We start from the raw sequence: 17,877 nt of genomic DNA on the forward strand, positions 1-17,877 counted from the left end.
TTTACGTAACATTAAATTCCAGATGGAGCACAGTGTGCTGCACAAAGTGTGAACTACCACTGAGCATGCAGGAAAAAAATAAAAGAAGTGAACCTTTTCAAAGCCTGAACGTTAAAATAATTTTTTTTTAAATTTAGTGCTTATTACACCTTCAGACACATTAAAAAATGAAATGAAATTCAATTTGCAAATATTGGCTGAAGTATAAAAGGTAAAGGCAGCTTCACGTTTCCAGAGACAGTTTCAGTAGAGCACAGTCGCAGTGTTGAAGTAAAGAAATCAAAACACAGAGTGATAAAAATGAGGGTTGGGTTTTTAAATTGATCAAAGGGACCGCGAATAACTTCAAGGAGATCATTTTTAAAGTCTTTTGAGTCTTTTACTTCCTGCTTTTGTCTGCTCCCTCCTTTGATTGTCTGCCTCGCCCTCATAACTCACCTGCGTTTAAGTATTTCCACCTCCGCTTCCTTCCTGTGGATCAGCCCCTCGCGCCTCAGGCTTCTTGTGCCAAAACAAACAAGACGGCTTGTTTCAGACAGGATGAACTGAAGTCCAGGAATAAGACAGACAAGGATTATTTTGAACTCTGAATCATGATCTACTAGAATCCAAGAATTAAAATATGGAGCTGGAAATGAGAGAAGTAGAAGTAGACAGAGGATTAAGAGTTACTATAGCAGAGCAGTCACAGCAAATACACACTGATGTATTCACATGGTTACATACAGCATCTGTACTGAGGTGAACCCATGCCAGGCGATGCAAATGGATACAAATTTGCAATCTGCATTTGCTTCACGCTGGGTCTTAAAAGCCCATCAGCTTGGGTTTTCCCATAGATTGTCCTGACAGCGCGGTTAAGGACAGTCTTGCTGTTTATGGGCAGCTGGGTGTGAATGATTCAACTCCACTTTTTATAGAAACAGTAAAAAAGAGTTAGGGCCTGGAGAAACAGAGAGCGACATTGTGGGAGTTCTTGGTAACTTCTCAAAAAATGTTACGGTAACCTGAATTCAGCTTTCAGTTGTACTCCTCTAAATGCTCATCACGCGGTGTTATGAGTGAAGAGTAGAAGCTAAAACGACATCATTTTTGAGTTAAACATACTGCTCCTTTCTTTTTAGCTTTGGGAAGATGATGTTCACCTCTGCGCTTCCCTCTATTAACCAGCCTGACCTCTAGGGCTCTTACATGTTAAATTGCTTTCAGGTTTGTGAGTGGGAGTAGGAGTAAAATGATTTTCACTTTCAGCCTGCACTCCTAAACGTCCCTTTCAGCAGTTTGATTTATCTCAGATGAAGCAGCATCCACAGATGACACTGAAATTCCTGCAAAGTGGCGTTTCATAATTGAGCTGTGCACTGACAGAGGTATGATTCGTATCTCTGCCTTATCGCCATTTTAGCTGGAAGAAATTTGGAGACATCTACTAACAGATGGCATGATGTCGATTTCGGAGGGACTTAATTTTACTGAAAATTGTTTGCGGCATCACACAAGATGAATAGTAGATAGACGGATTCTGTTTGCTTTTAGTGTGAAGCGTCCACAGGAGGGCAAAAAAAAAAGGGAGGCTTGGGAAACAGAGTCACAGTGCGACTGCTTCGGCGCCTCATTGTCTCACATCAGCTCCCAGGCAGGACGTGCGACTCCATCGTCGATAGCATTCACTCGTTAGTACAGCTGACAGCAGCCTCCAGGTCTACTCCCGCCCCCCTCATCAGCTCCTGAATGTAGGCCACATACAGCTGCTCTAAGAGCATTTGTTTGCTTGGCTGTCACCTCTCATTGCACCCCCATCTCCCAGCATCTGCAGCGTGGGGTCAGCTGCAGGGCCATGCCTGCTTTTCACTACACCTGAGCGGATGTTTGCGAGCACTAGAACGTAGCGTGGCGTGATAGATTATTAATGTGGATGTGAAGGTGGTATCCGTCTGTTAAGCGATGGAGTAAAGACCCCGTTTTCAGGTCCAAGTGTCTCCGGTGATGTTCAAACAGTTTAAGACTCAAGCGTACTTCATACTTTAGTAGGACATCTTCAGCCTAAAAAGAAAATAGTTGCTCTCGGGCCAACTAGGTTTAGAATCTGGACCTTTTCACTGTGAATAATCCAAAAACATGCCGAAAAACAGTTGCTGACTAACCTCATTGTCGATTGGCTCAGACGTCCTCTTGGCCTGAAGTTTCCGGCGTCGTCTTCCTGCCATATGATGGCATCTCTCTGTGCCCATTTGGACTATTTCTTTTTATAATTGAAGTCTTTATTTGTTTTTAACATTTCACAACACGAAAACAAACAACAAATAACAACAGAAAAAAATATATATATATAATAATAATAAAAAAATTTAAAAAAAGGACAGTTAACTCAAATCTTTAACTCATTCCCTTACTGAGTGCCTACACAAACAAACAGTGCAGCAAGCGTACAACATGACTAAAGATAATTGCCCTGACCAAATAAGTTCCAACCATCTCAGCCAAAAACACGTCCCCACGATTTGTCAAAACCCTCCCTATCATCATTAATCCTAGCCAAGAGTTTTTCATACGACACCATTTTCAGCATAGTTTCTTTCCACCTATTATATTCTGGAGGAGACGGTTCCTTCCACACACTGAGAATAACTCGAGCCGCTGCGATCACCCCCACCTTTATAACCACAAAGTCATATTTTGAAACCCCAGGTAATACTGACAGATCCCCTAATAAGCACAGTCTTGGTGACAGGGGTATCATCAAACCAATCCACCTTCCTATTTTGTCCAATACTTTTTGCCAAAAGGGATAAACTTTCCCACATTCCCAAATAGCATGCATAAATGTCCCTGGATCTGATCTACATTTCCAGCATACATTACTGGGACTAATTCCCATTCTATAAAGTTTGGATGGAGTGAAGTACCACCTGTGTATTAATTTATACTGAGTAAATTTACCCCTGGCCTCTCTTATATATTTATCAGAGAATGACAAAATTCTGCGCCAGTCTTCTTTAGAAATTGCACAACCCAGATCCCTCTGCCATATAATCCTCAAGTTTTCACATATCTCTTTTTTTTGGATTGTTAAACAGTTTGTAGAAAACCACCGACCTATGTGCTGTACTGGACAATTCTAAAAACTCCACCACCATATTCAAGCTTTGAGCAAATTTTCCTTGGTAACACAATCCCTTATTTGTAAATATTTCCAAAAATTATTTTCTCTTATCAAACCGTATTTTCGGGTTATTTCAGCAAATGACATAAACACTCCCCCTGAGTAAAGATCACTTATCCTGCGTATGCCTTTGACAAGCCATTCCTTCCAGAACACAGTTTTCCGCCCAATCCGTACAGCAATATTGTTCCATAGCGAGGCATAAGGTTGTCTTAGAGAGATGTTCCACACAACTTGTGCACCTCCACCCAGACAGCTTTGGAATACCCGAGCACTGGGTTATTATGAGAGTCTTGTCCATTAGTTGCCGCTCCCTGCGAGAGAACATCCAAAGGTGTGAAGGGGCTCGCTAGTTCCATTTGGACTATTTCTAACCATCAGAAGTGCCTCACCATGTGTTTGCTTTGGTCTAAACCAGGTCTAGACCTGGAATCAGCTAATAGTGCCAGCTTAGCTCTGATGAAGCTTTTCATTTCAGAATCCCAGTAACGATGATTATCGCATTTAAAGATGCGTGACTGACTTCACTGCTTGGGTGCTGACATTCAGTAAGAGCAAGCGAAGGGGAAGCGACTGCCTTGAACGCATTGTCTACTACTCCCTCCCCCCCGCCCAATACAACTAGATGGGGGGTAGGATTTTCCCGAGGGACTCAGAGTTATTACTGTGACCTTTATTTGCCCCTTGGTTTCGACTGAACCCGGTCTGACTTGTGTGGGGGGGGGATTAGCGTGGCTGTCATATCGTCTCTCGGAGGGACAAGACACTTTGCAGTCAGCTGGGTCAGTTTGTGTTCGCAGTGACGACCGACTGTGATCCCCAGGAGGTGAACACATGCTGCGAGAGCGGCACTACATGCATATTTATGTTTGCACGCTGCACCAGTTTGTGATGATGGCCGGCAGTTGGGTGTACCATTAGGGATACTTTCTCTTTTTTTAATTACATAATCAAATTATATTAAATCAAAACTCAAATGGAAACCTCTAATTTGAGAGTTTTTAGACATTTTTGTGTTTATTACTAAAGGCATCTTCAAATAAAACGAGGAGTTTGTCTGTGGGATGCGATCTGAACCTCATTTTGTTTTCATTTGGGCAAATTGGCACCGTTAGAAGTGCGGCAGATTAGCTGTTTGCAGTCCTTGTTTACACTAGGCTCATAGACATGCAGACGGCTTTGATGCCAAAGAGAAATGATTATTCTGAGGCAAGTGCTACAGTTATGAGCCTCTCGTTTTTTTCTTTGATTTCCAGGAGATTTAAGGAGTTTTATTCACAATCGGCTTCAAAGATAATGACATCCTCTGGCAAGTGAGAGTCGCGCCAAATCTAAAAATAAGTGTATCAGTTCTGTGTGTTCAGTTTTGACTGCGAGGAGTGTCGTTTTATGCAGATTTTGGCAGCTACATTCCCAAATTCCTGAATTACCTCCGTCTGTGTCACAACCCCTGCTGTTCAGAGGCAGGGGGAATCATTTGGCACAAACTACAATCAGTAACCAGTAGCTGGTTTTAAAGCGTCTGCATGCACATTTCCTTTTAACCTCTGAGTAACTTTAGCTCATAAGTGTCCATCACAGAAGGAAAATGTGAGCTTTGCCAGCCAAAAGTTGGAAACTGGAGGAAATAAGAAGATTTTATGGACAACACTGTGCAGAATATGTTGTAGTTTTTGGAAGCTCAAGGCAAACAAACCACACAACTGTGTAGCCCTTCAATAATACAAGAGACATTAAAAGAGAGAAACGGGGGCACAGAGATTTATGAGTAGGTTTTTTGTTAACCAAGAAAAAAGACTTGAATGTTTTACAAGAGTGTCCTGGTCAACAAAGACAGTAGTACAGTCATAAATATTATAAATTAGTAGGATGTATGTCCACATTCAAATCTATACACCACTTAATTACAGGCAATGAAATACAGCAACTATCAAATTTATGACCTTCAGTGTTGCTTACTAAGTTATTCATTTTTAATCACGACTTTTATTCCAGAAACAACGGTGATAATATTCATGCAAAACATTAAAAGCCTGGAGTAACTACATCCAAGTCACTTAAAATCACCTAAAATTCATTGAGGTCAGTTCCTTCAGTTTTATTTCATTCTGCAGCCGTTTTTCCAGATTTAGTGTCAACCTTTGGGACAGAGAGAAGAAATGAGTGAAGGAGTCTTTGGGGGAGTTCAGCAAAGCAATAGATGCTGCTTTATGAACTCCAAACTGAGAAACGTTTAAGGTGATTGTGATGATGTACTGATTCTCTGGTTTCCTGTTTGTAATGTGGACAAGCATGGCATTTGTTCAAGTCATAAGCTGTAAAGCTGCATTTTTATTTTATTTATTTATTTTTCAATGGCCACCAAGGAACCAGTCATCTGGATGGGAAAAAGACTGCTGTCAGTGGGAAAAGCTTTCTTCACGAGTTTCTTAGTCTTTAATCAGAAAGGAAGAATCCTGGGGGCGTGCTGGTTGGCAAGTAGCTTGTTGGTCACAAGATGTTTGCCCATTAGTTGGGTAGCCGCCTCTGAGAGCCTCTCAGAGCCGCCTTTGACTCGATGTGAGGTGAAAACACCAAAATGGAAATGCAGAAAAAGCACCGCTGGTTTTTAAATCACTTTGTTAAACTTTATAACTTTGTTATTTGTTTTTTATGTGCACAAAAAAAAACTGGTAATGCCAACCAAATGTAACAGTTGTACATTTGATCTTGAATATATGCAGACTACTGGCTCCAGTATAACCACCATGCTGGTCTTTGGAAGTCAACGGCGACGTCACCACAGCTGTGTACCATTTATACCAGCACTGGATTATGAATTATGGGTTTCAAACTGTTGCAACGTTTCCCGCTGTATAATCTTTAAATCTAAATATCAGAGCTTCTGTGCTGATAAATAATTAAAATGGCAGCAAAAACTGAACCAACCATACCTTTTGTATATTCAGTGGCAGCAGCACAATGTGTCACGGCAAGTGAGATGAGCCGCGTGGAAGAAATAGAGGAGGATCCGAACGCAGCACTTGTAAAGTGCATGCGTTCACTCACATGAGACGCAGACCTTCACAATAAAACAGGAAACAGAAATCATTCTAAACTGAGAACAACTAAACTAGTGAACACAAAGGCAGGACTGAAATGACGGACGGACTAGCAGGGAGAACACAGATGAGCTGGGTACACACAGCAGCACTACTAATGACAGAAGACACGACTTAAATACACTCAGAGAAACACAGGGAGATTACACACAGGTGGGGGACACAGCTGGGAGTAATTAACGAGACGAGACAAGGGAGGTAAACTGAACACACTCACATGAGACGCAGACCTTCACAATAAAACAGGAAACAAGAAATCACTACACAAAGACGCAGACTCGACACTGAGAGACAGACAGAATATAACACATGGAACCTGAACTAAACTAAACGTGAGACACAACCGAAGAACAAATCCTTAAACGTGAATAAACAGAAACATGGAATTCAAATAATAACCAACAAATCACAAAGATAACAAAACGATCATTCAAGAATAAACCAAAATATAATAAACACAGAATGCTGGGTCGAACCGACCCAGAACCGTGGCAGTATGCGCCAGGTTACAAAAATCCAAAAGGTCGACAAACCCCCAGAACAATACCAAACCGATGGCTAGTGCCAGCAGAGGTGACCCTAACCCGTACAGAAGAACAGCGAGCATAATGAATCTTTCCCTTGAGGAGCAACTTGTCTCTCTTTGCTCTCTGTCCGAAAAAAGGAAGCAGACGTCATCCTTCCACCCACCAGTCTGGTGTTCGTGATAGTTTCACTCGCATGACTGTTGCGCAGTGCTGCTGTGTCATCACAGCACTGTCTCCTTTCATTTTTAAGGTTGTAAACATGGTAATCTTTTCCCATCTCTGCCTTTCAAACGGGTGCACGACGTGAGCGTGGCACCACTGTGGTTCATTAGACACTCGCCTTCACCTTGAAGTCCATATTAGTGATTTAGGCCTACAACCTGTCCGATCATCTGACTTCGTCATTGTTGAGATTTTTCCAGATGTCAAACCATTAAATTAGAGCATTATTATTAGATTTTTAACATTAAAGGAGTGTTGAGCATTCATCAGCGTCTGACAGTTTGCTGACACGTTAAAACGTCGAAACATAATCTTGTCAGCCATCACGTCGCCGCTTACTCGCTTAGATGCGATGCTGATGTGAGCCGGTTTAAATCCTTTGGTGGCATTTGCATTTATTTGTGATGCAGTTCTTACGATTCTGTGAGCTGCTGTCTTCATCTTTTTATTTAAGAGTTTCCTGCATTTGTTTTTATCATATTGACAGAGACTTAAATCATTTATGTACTTGTCAATAGTAAATGCAAATGAGAAAATGAGAGACTGGCAAGAATGAGCCCCCGGATCAGCCTGACCTCGTGGTCAAACCAAACTGCAACCGGTTTCCCAAAATAGCTCAAAGTAGAATATTTACAGCCCCTGTTTCCCCTTTTTACTAGCCAGAAAACGCCCACCCCATCACCAGCGTCTCCTCGTCAGCACATACCCTAAAGGCTCTTTGTGATTTGGAAAATAATTTTCTCTACTGTGGTTTCTTGGTTTCTGGATCTTTTTTTTTTCTTCTTTTCCAGCTCCCTTTAAAGTAATCTTCATGCATCCATGTTGTTTCTCTTTGTCGTTGCAGAGGCTCATGTGCAGAAGCACAGCCTGCAGACGGCGCAGAACCTCCTGCAAGAAGAGGTGGCACGTGCAGAGGAGCATTCAGAGGTAAAAACACACAGACGCGCAAAAGCTGTGAAAACTGAGCTGGTTTCTCTTGTTCTTGCAGAGAATCAAACAGTCTTTCATCACGTTGGCAGCACTCTTGCGGCTGCCTCTCAAAAGCCTTTAGTCTAGCTGACAGCCCACCCTCTTCTGTACAGTCTGATCTCGAAAGCCACGAGGCATGCTGTACATACAGTGAGCTCTACCCACTTCACCAGAGCAGCCTCAGCAGCGATGCCCCCACGTACACGTGTTTAGTCAGCACTGCATTCAAACTGCTGCCTCTCTGTTAATTGCCCTTTTTCTGCAATAGCTACCAAGTGTCCTTGCACCATTGAATTCTGAAGACAGGGCTCAAATCCATTTAGCTGCAGGCAGAAAGGAGGGAAGAAGCACAATATCCTAGATGAGAAAAGACACAGAATTTAGCTCAACATAGATCAATGTGAAGATTAATGTGAGGCTTCAGAAAGCGATTAAGGAAAGACAGAAAATGTTTTTATCTTTCCAGACTTTTCTCCCGACCCTCTTGTTTATCCTAACCTGACTGTCATAGACTAGAATATGCAGTCCATGCCACTGCAAAACAGGTGTTGTCTCGATCCCTTTCTGGAGATTTGCAGAGATTTCTTTTTTAAGTTAAGGATTAAGAAAACAGAGCAGACATGTCTGCAGGAGACGTACAGGTCTGTCTCACCTCAGTCCATCACAAATATACACCTAAACCTATCATGTATGATCACTGGCCACTTTACTGGGTACACCTTTAGCATCTTTTCCAATCACCTCAATGTCAACCCTTGTCGTGTTGTTTGTGTCGCATAAAAATTACATCACAGGACTTTTGGGCCACCCACATCGAGGTGGCACTAAATTGTAATGGAAAACATCCAAAACTCAAACACTGCTAGTGGAAAAGAAGCATGTGATAGTAACGTGTTGTGTTCAGAATTGCCTTAATTAAGGCTACGTTCACACTGCAGGCGAAAGCGCATCAAATCCGATTTTTTTGACCCTATGCGACCCATATCCGATCATGGTATGACAGTGTGAACGGCACAAATCCGATATTTTCAAATCCGATCTGGGTCACTTTCGTATGTGGTACTGAATCCGATACATATCCGATGTTTTAGAAAGCGACTGCTGTTTGAACGGTCATGTCGCATTAAATCCGTCTTTTACGTCACTGACACAAGACAGACGCCAATTATCAGCTCCGGAGAAGCCCCGAGAAGACATCGCGAACGCTTCCTGGCCATCCAGGTAGATGTTAGTGAAACTGTTGGGAAGACAACGTTGGAGAAACGTGAACATTTTATTTGTACTGTATAATCTGCAGATTCTGACAGAAATCTGCAACTATCCTTTGAAGCACCGCTCCTCTAAAACAGCAATAAGGATCATTATTAGGTTATTTACATTATTATGTAAATAACAAAATAACTTAAAGCAAAAATTGGGAAACGTAAAGTCCGAAGTCTTTATATTAAGGGCCATCAGTCAAACAATATGTTTGCTCTGGGTCTAAACAGAGCGCGTTGTGTGTGACGTCTTCTTTTGCGCATGCGGGCCGCTTTGAGCGTTACACTGAGGGTTGTGTGCATTTTATTTGTAGTGTGAACAAGCAGACAAAAAAAATCGGATTTGATCAAAAAATCGGAATTGAGCATCAAGACCTGCAGTGTGAACGTAGCCTTAGATTCAACAAGGTGCTGGTAACATTTCTCAGATTTTGGTCCACATGGACACGATAGCATCGTACAGATTTGTCAGCTGCACATCCATGATGTGAATCTCCTGTTCCCCTACATCCCAGAGGTGCTCTGTTGGATTGAGCTCTTGTGACTGTGGAGTCCATTTCAGTACAGACAACTAATTATGATGTTAAGAAACCAATGTGAGATGATCTGAGCTTTATCACATGGCATGCTATCCTGCTGGAAGCAGCCATCAGAAGATGGGAACACTGTGGTTAAAAGGTTGGACATGTTCAGCAGTAGTACTCGAGTAGGCTGTGGTTTTTAAACAATGCTCAACTGATACTGAAGGGCAGAACGTGTGTCAATAAAATATCCCCAGTGTTCTGTCTCCTCCAGTTCTAGTGAGCCTGTGTGAACTGCAGCATCAGCTTTCTGTTCTTCACTGACAGCAGTGGCACTCGTGTGGTCTTCTGCTGCTGTAACCCATCTGCAAGTTTTGACATGTTGTGCATTCAGAGATGTAGTTACTCAAGTGTTTATGAGTTCATGTTGCCTTTCCCTGCACAGAAAGTCCCAGTAAATCAGCCAATCACCAATAACCTTTCTGATGTTCAGTTTAAACTTGAGCAGGTCGCCATGTTATTGGCTGATTAGATATTTGCATGAGCAATGAAGAGATGTACCTAATGAAGTGACCAGTGAGTGTACGTCTGTTCCAAACATAAGGGATCAATCTCATTAATTGCCAAAAAGTTGATGCTCCTTCCTACTTAATTCCTTACTATGCGTGGCCAAATCCTATGACTCACTAAAATGTAAATAGTTTCCAAATAACTCTAAATTCCCTCTGTGTTGGTGGGGTGATCCCAAACAGCTGCCTGTTGACTTTAAAAGGAGAAATGGGCTGTCTTGTAAATTAAACTTGATAAAAATTTGTAAGTAAAAACTTTAGTTTAAAAGATTCGCCACATCCAAACAAACCACACACGCCTGCATGAGCCGCAGAAATGAGACTGACAACAATGTTTTTGGATCACAGCAGCTCAGGACACTCCACAGCTACAACTGTCTGTAATTGATTGTCCACTAGAATATAATTTAGCCAGTGCCTTTGATTTGTTCTGCAGGAATAAACAAGGCTGTGAATGGATGATCAGGATGAGCTCATCACTGTAGTAAATAATACCTGCATGTAGGCCTGTACTGTGTAATTCCCATCATCCACTAGCATGACAAATATCCACAGCCCAGTGAGCACGTTCAGCTCATCCCATCTTCATGACTGTCCAATTTAAGATGATTACTAAACAGCGGACAGTGCCGTGCATGTGCTGGGTAGATTTTTGGAGTCGTACTTCTCTCGCCTGCCTGGCCGGCTCATCGTGGATTAGTGGAGGATTTTTCACAGGCAGTGTTTATCAACAGCACATCGGTCATTTTTTAAAGCCCAACTGGAATTAAACTGACAGGCTTATTCTGCTTTACGCACACAATTCGAATGGGGAAGAAATAGCTGGACAATCGGCAGACAGTTTACGTAGAGGCAGAGGAAAAGAGAGCTAAAGCGGCTCATTTTAGATGGAGGATATAGCTTGAATACGTAGAATAATATAGTAAGGTAAAGAGTGAGAAGCTGCATCAAAGTACAGTATGAGGTAAATAAGGATTAGTTTGAGGTATGAGTTACCAGCTGCACTGGTATACCAGTGATAATCTCATGCATTATAGAAATTTATTCTAATACAGTAATACACCATAAAACCAGCCATGCGTGCATTTTCTGATTCATATCTGGGTCTGGGCTGTGTGGGCAGCAGTCCCAGCAGAAAGGCCCAGACCTCTTCCTCCAGCACTTCGGAGGTATTCCCAAACCAGCCAAGAGACATAATCTCTCCAGTTTATCCCGGGTTTACCCCGGGTTTCCTCTTGGTACGACATGCCCAAAACACGTCAGCTGGCTCCTGTCAGTGTGGAAGGCTTTTCAACAACTTCATATGCACTGCTCAAAGAAACTTAAAGGAACACTTTTTAATCATGTTTCATTTCCATCAAACAATATGGCATCCTTTCCTTCCTAATACATTATCGAGTACGTATCAGTGTAGATATCAGCGTGATTTTTTTTTTTAATTGCGATGTGATGTTTTCAAAGTGTTCCTTAATTTTTTTTTGAGCAGTGTATTTGGATTCTCATCTTATTTCACCAAACAGAGTCAAACTGATTTTTAAAAAAAAGGTTTTCTAGCTCTTCTGGTTGCTGTTTAGTTGGAGGCTTGCTTTTCCTTTCCCCTTCACTTAGTGTGAAATTAATGACCAAATCTTTGATTATATGACTGGTATTGGTCTTTTCTTTTAAAGATCTTACTTTACTTGTAGCGCCTAAACATTTGCACAATCCTGTATAAACTATGAGTGCTTGGAGTATCCAAAGTGTGCTCTGTGTAAACATAAAACACTTATAAGTAGACTGGAGGAAGGCCTTTGCTGGAATAAAGCATCAGCAGCGATGTTTTGACATTTATCTTTGTCATGGTGTGCAGCACATACACAACGTGCCACGATAACACAGCGGTCCTGTTTAAATCCTGCACGCTCCTCTGGCCTCAATCAGGACTCTGAGAGAGTCTCATCCCCACCTTCAAACCCACACGTCTGCACCCGGCTCAGATTGATCCGCCCAGCACGCCTCCCTCCCCCATCTCGTGTGGCTGCAATCAATACCAGCACGACTCAGTCATTGGATCGGCTGCTTGCTGATTGATTAAGCAACACCCAGCACAAACCAAGCAGCCTCACTGAATGAAAAAGCACACCTGAGAGCAGACACATTGGTAAACATCCCGGTCTGCTGCTTTACAAACAGCCTCAGAACAGCTTCAGCTGACGGGATTTTAAACTATTTGGCGACACATGAAAGAATTTGTAAAAATATTCAAGTCGGCATTTAATAAAAGTTGTACAGTTTACTGGGCTCGAATCCATACACATGAAGCTGTTTTATGTCTCCACGGCTATCTGTGTGGATTCATTTCAGATTAAGCCCTCACAGAGCGGTCGGTTCAGTGGGAAGCCATCTTGATTTTCATGGTCGTTCGTCAGGAGAGCTGACATCAGATACAGCTGTTTCCCAACATCATCTCTCAGATTAATTCACACTAGTCTCTCTGTGGCCTTAAAACTTCTCAAAGCTTTTTTTTTTTTTCTTGGCCACCATGACAAACGGATCCCAGCCCTCGAAGACTCTGCACAGCATCATCTTCTTATTTTGTCGCCTTAAGTCAAACATTCTTCCATATAGGGAAAATTCCTCGTCAGGTACCGACATGAAGATGGATATCTGATGAAGGAAACAAAACCCAAACGTGTGTTTGGCTTCCACGCTCGCATAGATTAAATCACCTGTCAGCCTCCGAGCTAACCTTGTTTTACTTGCTGAGCTGAGGGAACACAGCGCACACTGGTTTGGGATTTTTCTTTCAAGTTGACAACGCTAGTTCACAGCTCCATTTTCCTAAAGGCCTGCTGGCAAAGTGTAAAAGCTGTCAGACAAAAGCCCAGAGGGAAACATTGGTTCTTGTCATGTTTAGTCTTTGTCATACAGACCAAGGTTATTATTTTTTACTAAAACAAATGAGAAATAAAAATTACCTAAGCAGTATTGTGCTGTTATAAAGACTAATACATGATAACAACCAAAAAATGTGCATTCTATAAGGAGATGTGGCACCAAGGTTATTACATTAAACTAAAACTCAGTGTGGCAAACATTTTAGACAGGAAAAAGGAGAAAAGTGAGCAAATTCGTAGGATTTGAATTCCAGCATACCCTTATCATTGGCCCAATGACTACTAGTGGTAAATGTTTGTAGGTTTCCATGTCTTACCACACCATCTGTACTTAAAAAAACAAACCATAATTCCTGTAACGGGTACAGATGTTGGATTGAAATGTGTGCCACAAACAAGGGGCACCTTCGTGAAGGTGCAAACTACTGGGCTGAGACCATTAAGAATACGTGATTGTCACTTTCATATAAAACAAACGGCAGCAAGTTAGTCGCACATGAGAAAAGTAAGAGCAAGAAAGGGAGAAGCGCTGGCTCAGCTATGTTGGGGGTCCGACAGGTGCTCTAACGAAGACTAAACAAAATTCACATAAAAATGTATACAAGCCTTGTCTGCCTTTGCACGTCTATGATGTCGACCAACTGCAACTATGATGGCTTCAACTCTTCTGGAAAGGCTTTGTGCAAGGTTTTGGAGTGTGTTTGAGAATATTTGTAAGATCAGACACTGATGTTGGACTAGAAGGCCTGGCTCACAGTCTTCCCTCTAATTCGTCCTAGAGGTGTTCTGTTGGGTTGAGGTCAGGACTCTGTGCAGGCCAGTCAAGGTGTTCCACACCAAACTTCCTCAACCATGTCTTTGTGGACCTTGCTTTGTGCATTGCTGCACAGTCAGGTGGGAAGAGTAAGCGGCCATCCTCAAATTGTTCCCACTAAGTTGGACGCATGAGTTCTTTTCATTGGATCTAAGGTTCCAGGCCCAACTCCTGAAACCCAACCGTCAAACCCAGACTCGTGCATCAGACTGCCAGACATAGAAGTACGATTTGTCTTTCCAGAGAACGCGTCTCCGCTGCTCTAGAGTCCAGTTGCGATGTGCTTTACACCACTGCTTCTGATGCTTTGGATTGCTCTTGCCGATGTAAGGCTTGGAAGCAGCTGCTCGTCCATGGAAACACATTCCATGAATCTCTCTACATTCTGTTTTTGAGCTAATCTGAAGGCCTCGTGAAGTTTGGAGGTCTGTAGATAACGGCTCTGCACAAAGTCAGCGACCTCTGTGCGCTATGTGCCTGAGCATCCACTGATCCTCCGACTTTTACATGGCCTACCACCTCGTGGCTGAGTTGCTGTCATTTCCAATCGCTTTGACTTTGTTATAAAACCAATAACATGTGACTGTGGAATATTCACTAGGAATATATTTAGACTGGACTTGTCGCACAGGTTGCTCCTACACGATAGCCAGCTGAATTCACTGAGCTCCTGAGAGGACCATTCTTTCACAAATTTTGTCAAAGCATCTGATGCTAGGTGCTGATTGTATATAACTGTGGCCATGGAGGCTGTTCATGTGGTTAGAAATCACCCGTTGTTAGTGTTCAACGGCTAAGAAGCTGGGAACACCAGGAAAGATGCCAGGCTTTATTGTAGATAAGTATGCACTCATACGTGATGTTTGACTTGCGTGTTAGTCAAAGTCGTGGCTCTTCTTCCTGTCCTGACTTTGGTTTCTGGACGTGTGCTGCGCAGTATGAACATTAAACTAAAATGTCACATATAGTTTGCTCACTCCGGATGAAATTAAAAGCACTCTGCCTGTAGCAGCTGTTGTTTATTGTCAGAAAGGCCAACGTATTCTCGGGGACCGGGGCTCTGTTTGTTTCACGGTGTCCACGCCAGATGGAGAACCTCTCACAAGTCGCAGTGGGGGGAAGACACAGCGGGAGGAAATGTAATAAACCCAAAAATCCACCAGTCACATGACGGTGACTGTTAATGGAGGGTACTCTGCAGGAGTAAACATCCGCTTTAACAGCTGTTTTTGTGATTTAACCCCTCACTGTCACAAATTCATGCGCCTGTGTATCAAACTCTTCTGACCCACTGAGAAAATCACTGTGAAAATAATCAATTAAATACAGTGTTTATGACCCATTTTTAACCCTCACGTGACCAAGCTGCTCTAGCAACTCAAATCACCAACTGGGGGTCAATTATGACCCAGTTATATTTCATACAGGAATATTTCTTTAAACGTTGCCTCCATGCTTCAGTTTCTTTCTGCTTTTACATCTTCTATTTCAAATATTTTGTGCAGAGACTCTAAAAGTGAAGACTTCTGCAGCAGTAAATGCTGCATCTCTAGCAGCAAAACATTTTAATACAGTGACGGCAAGTGGCAAGTTAGAATAAAATCAAAACCTATGCTATTTTATGATTATAATGATTTAAAAAAATCCCTTACTGTCTTCACTTTTATCCAGTCAAATAGCAATAATAAAATAAACTTTATTTACACCGTACATTTCTTAACAAAGTACTTCACAGAAGTGTAGGGGTTTATTTTAAGTCCGCAAAAAACTTAAAAGTTAAAAGAAAGAAATAAAATGAACAAAGCATAGAAAACCCTGATGCACATCATTCAAAAATACTATTTTATTACTAAAATGATATTAATGTATTATAATACACAATTTGCTCCAAAGTACCTTCAGTTTTATTTATTATTATTATTAATCAGATTTAGTTTTGTTTCTTTTTGGGAGTTTTTTAAAGACGAGACAAGGATTTTGTGAATAAATCTGCTTTATTCTGCTACTTTAGGCCTGTCAGCCATGGCGTACTACAGAGCATGACAATATAGTGATCAAAAAATGAAAATGAAATTATTCAGCTTGGTCACTTTCAAATTGAACATTTTAAATCTTGAAAAGTTTAAAGTTAGAGTTAATTAGAATAACATCAGCCTCATCTGTCCATCAGTTCGCTGGTGACTCCACGTCTTCCCATTCTTAACCTCCTAAGACCCGAACTCTTCCATGGCTGCATTTTTAATTTCTATTTGCTATTTGGCTGATTAGGAGCTGATGAATGTAAAAACAAAGAATTAACTTTTTTTTTTTTTTTTTTTTTTAACCTGATTTTTGTTTCTGAGAAAAATTAGAATCCACATATGAGGACATTTGTTTTAAATTTGATAGAACAGTGGCAGTATAATGTCCTCGTAAGTGGATATCAGGCCCTTGTAGAGCAAAATTTGTATTTTGGTCTAGACAACCCAAAATGTGATGTCCGCATATGTGGACGCCAGGTCCTAGGAGGTTAATGCAAACCATTTAGGAAAAACCAGGATATCGATAAAGGAGGGAAAGAAACAAAAGCAGGACGTAAAGACAATATGAGACAAGAAAAAGAGCCTTCAAAATAAAATTAATCGATAGACAAATATCTAACATTAAAGTATGACAAAACCAACAAATAAAAGAGGAACTAGACAACAAATATATCACAGTATTAAGGATAAAATAATTATACGAACAACAATTAAATTGGCAATTAAAGGCTATAAACACCAGGACCATCACAGCAGTACATAATTGTACTACTTTATTTTCTTAGTCCAATTTTTAATTTTTTTAATGCACAACATACCAGCAAATAAAGAAGAACATGCAAATACCTGATAATAAAGATTGCAGGTTTTGAATCAAAAATCAGGTTTTATTGAAGGTTTTATTGCTGGTTGATGTCCAGTTGGTCACCCTGTGCTCTCTGCATCACTCTGTGCTTTGACACATGTGGCAGAAACCAGGTCAGTGGTAGAAATCAGGTTATAGGGGACATCAGAGAACACATTTAGACCTGAAAATATCCATCAGCCACCTGACAGAGAAATCTGGCAACAAATTTATTAACAAATTTAGTTTTCAAGCAAAAAAAGCGAAACATTTACCAGATTCAGAGCTTCAGATGTGACGATTTCTATTATTATTTAATTCCAGGTTTTTTTGTTGTTTGTTTGTTTGTTTGTTAATTAGTTCACGGTTTTAAAGCCAATTAAAAGAAAACAGGGGATTTATGAGGAGCTGTGTAAGATACACAAGGATTATTTTGATCTTTGGATCATACCGAGCCACTCTAGTAGAGTCAAAGAATAAAGACATGTAGCCAAAAATTAGTAATCAGTCCCTGAAAACAGAATCTGTTTCTTTACAAATATGCCAAGATTTTAAAAAGTTCACTAAGCTGTGAGTTAGATTAACTTTAGTTTCACACTGATCACACTGATCTTCACTATCATCTGATCACACTCCTCACTGCTCATTTGTAGCTTTTGCCATGCACATGTTTAATTAAAATCCCATTTAGAACCTGATTATTTGTATACATGACCATGAAAATGACCTCCACCTTTATAACGCTTCTATGAAAATGCAGTTAAAGGACGTGTGCGTGTGTGACAGAGAAGTCTAACAAATGTACAGTATCCGTATTTACATCAACTTTAAACGCTCAAAGCTGCATGGAGCAGGACGGCGTACCAGAGGTATCTGAACGTCTTTAAGCACCTGAAAAACGTATTATGTCCTAGATTACACTCACGAAAGTCGAATATTTTCTCTAGCTTTTCTTAGACAGTGGCGTCTGCTTTGTGTGGATTTTTTTTTT

At 41.2% G+C, this 17,877-nt stretch overlaps 1 protein-coding gene across 3 annotated transcripts in view; it reads left to right on the forward strand.

The window, feature by feature from the left end:
* The window catches only part of vps37d (VPS37D subunit of ESCRT-I), a 44,432-nt gene that overhangs the window by 21,080 nt on the left and 5,475 nt on the right, over window positions 1-17,877 (forward strand). For all 3 annotated transcript variants that reach the window (XM_005916037.3, XM_005916039.3, XM_042218294.1), the window contains one exon: window positions 7,858-7,940. In XM_005916037.3, coding sequence (XP_005916099.1) covers window positions 7,858-7,940 — 83 coding nt within the window. The remainder of the gene's footprint in view (window positions 1-7,857; window positions 7,941-17,877) is intronic.

This window comes from Haplochromis burtoni, unplaced genomic scaffold (assembly GCF_018398535.1).
Source record: "Haplochromis burtoni strain Fernald_Lab_line unplaced genomic scaffold, NCSU_Asbu1 Contig_17, whole genome shotgun sequence".
NCBI classification, from domain to species: domain Eukaryota; kingdom Metazoa; phylum Chordata; class Actinopteri; order Cichliformes; family Cichlidae; genus Haplochromis; species Haplochromis burtoni.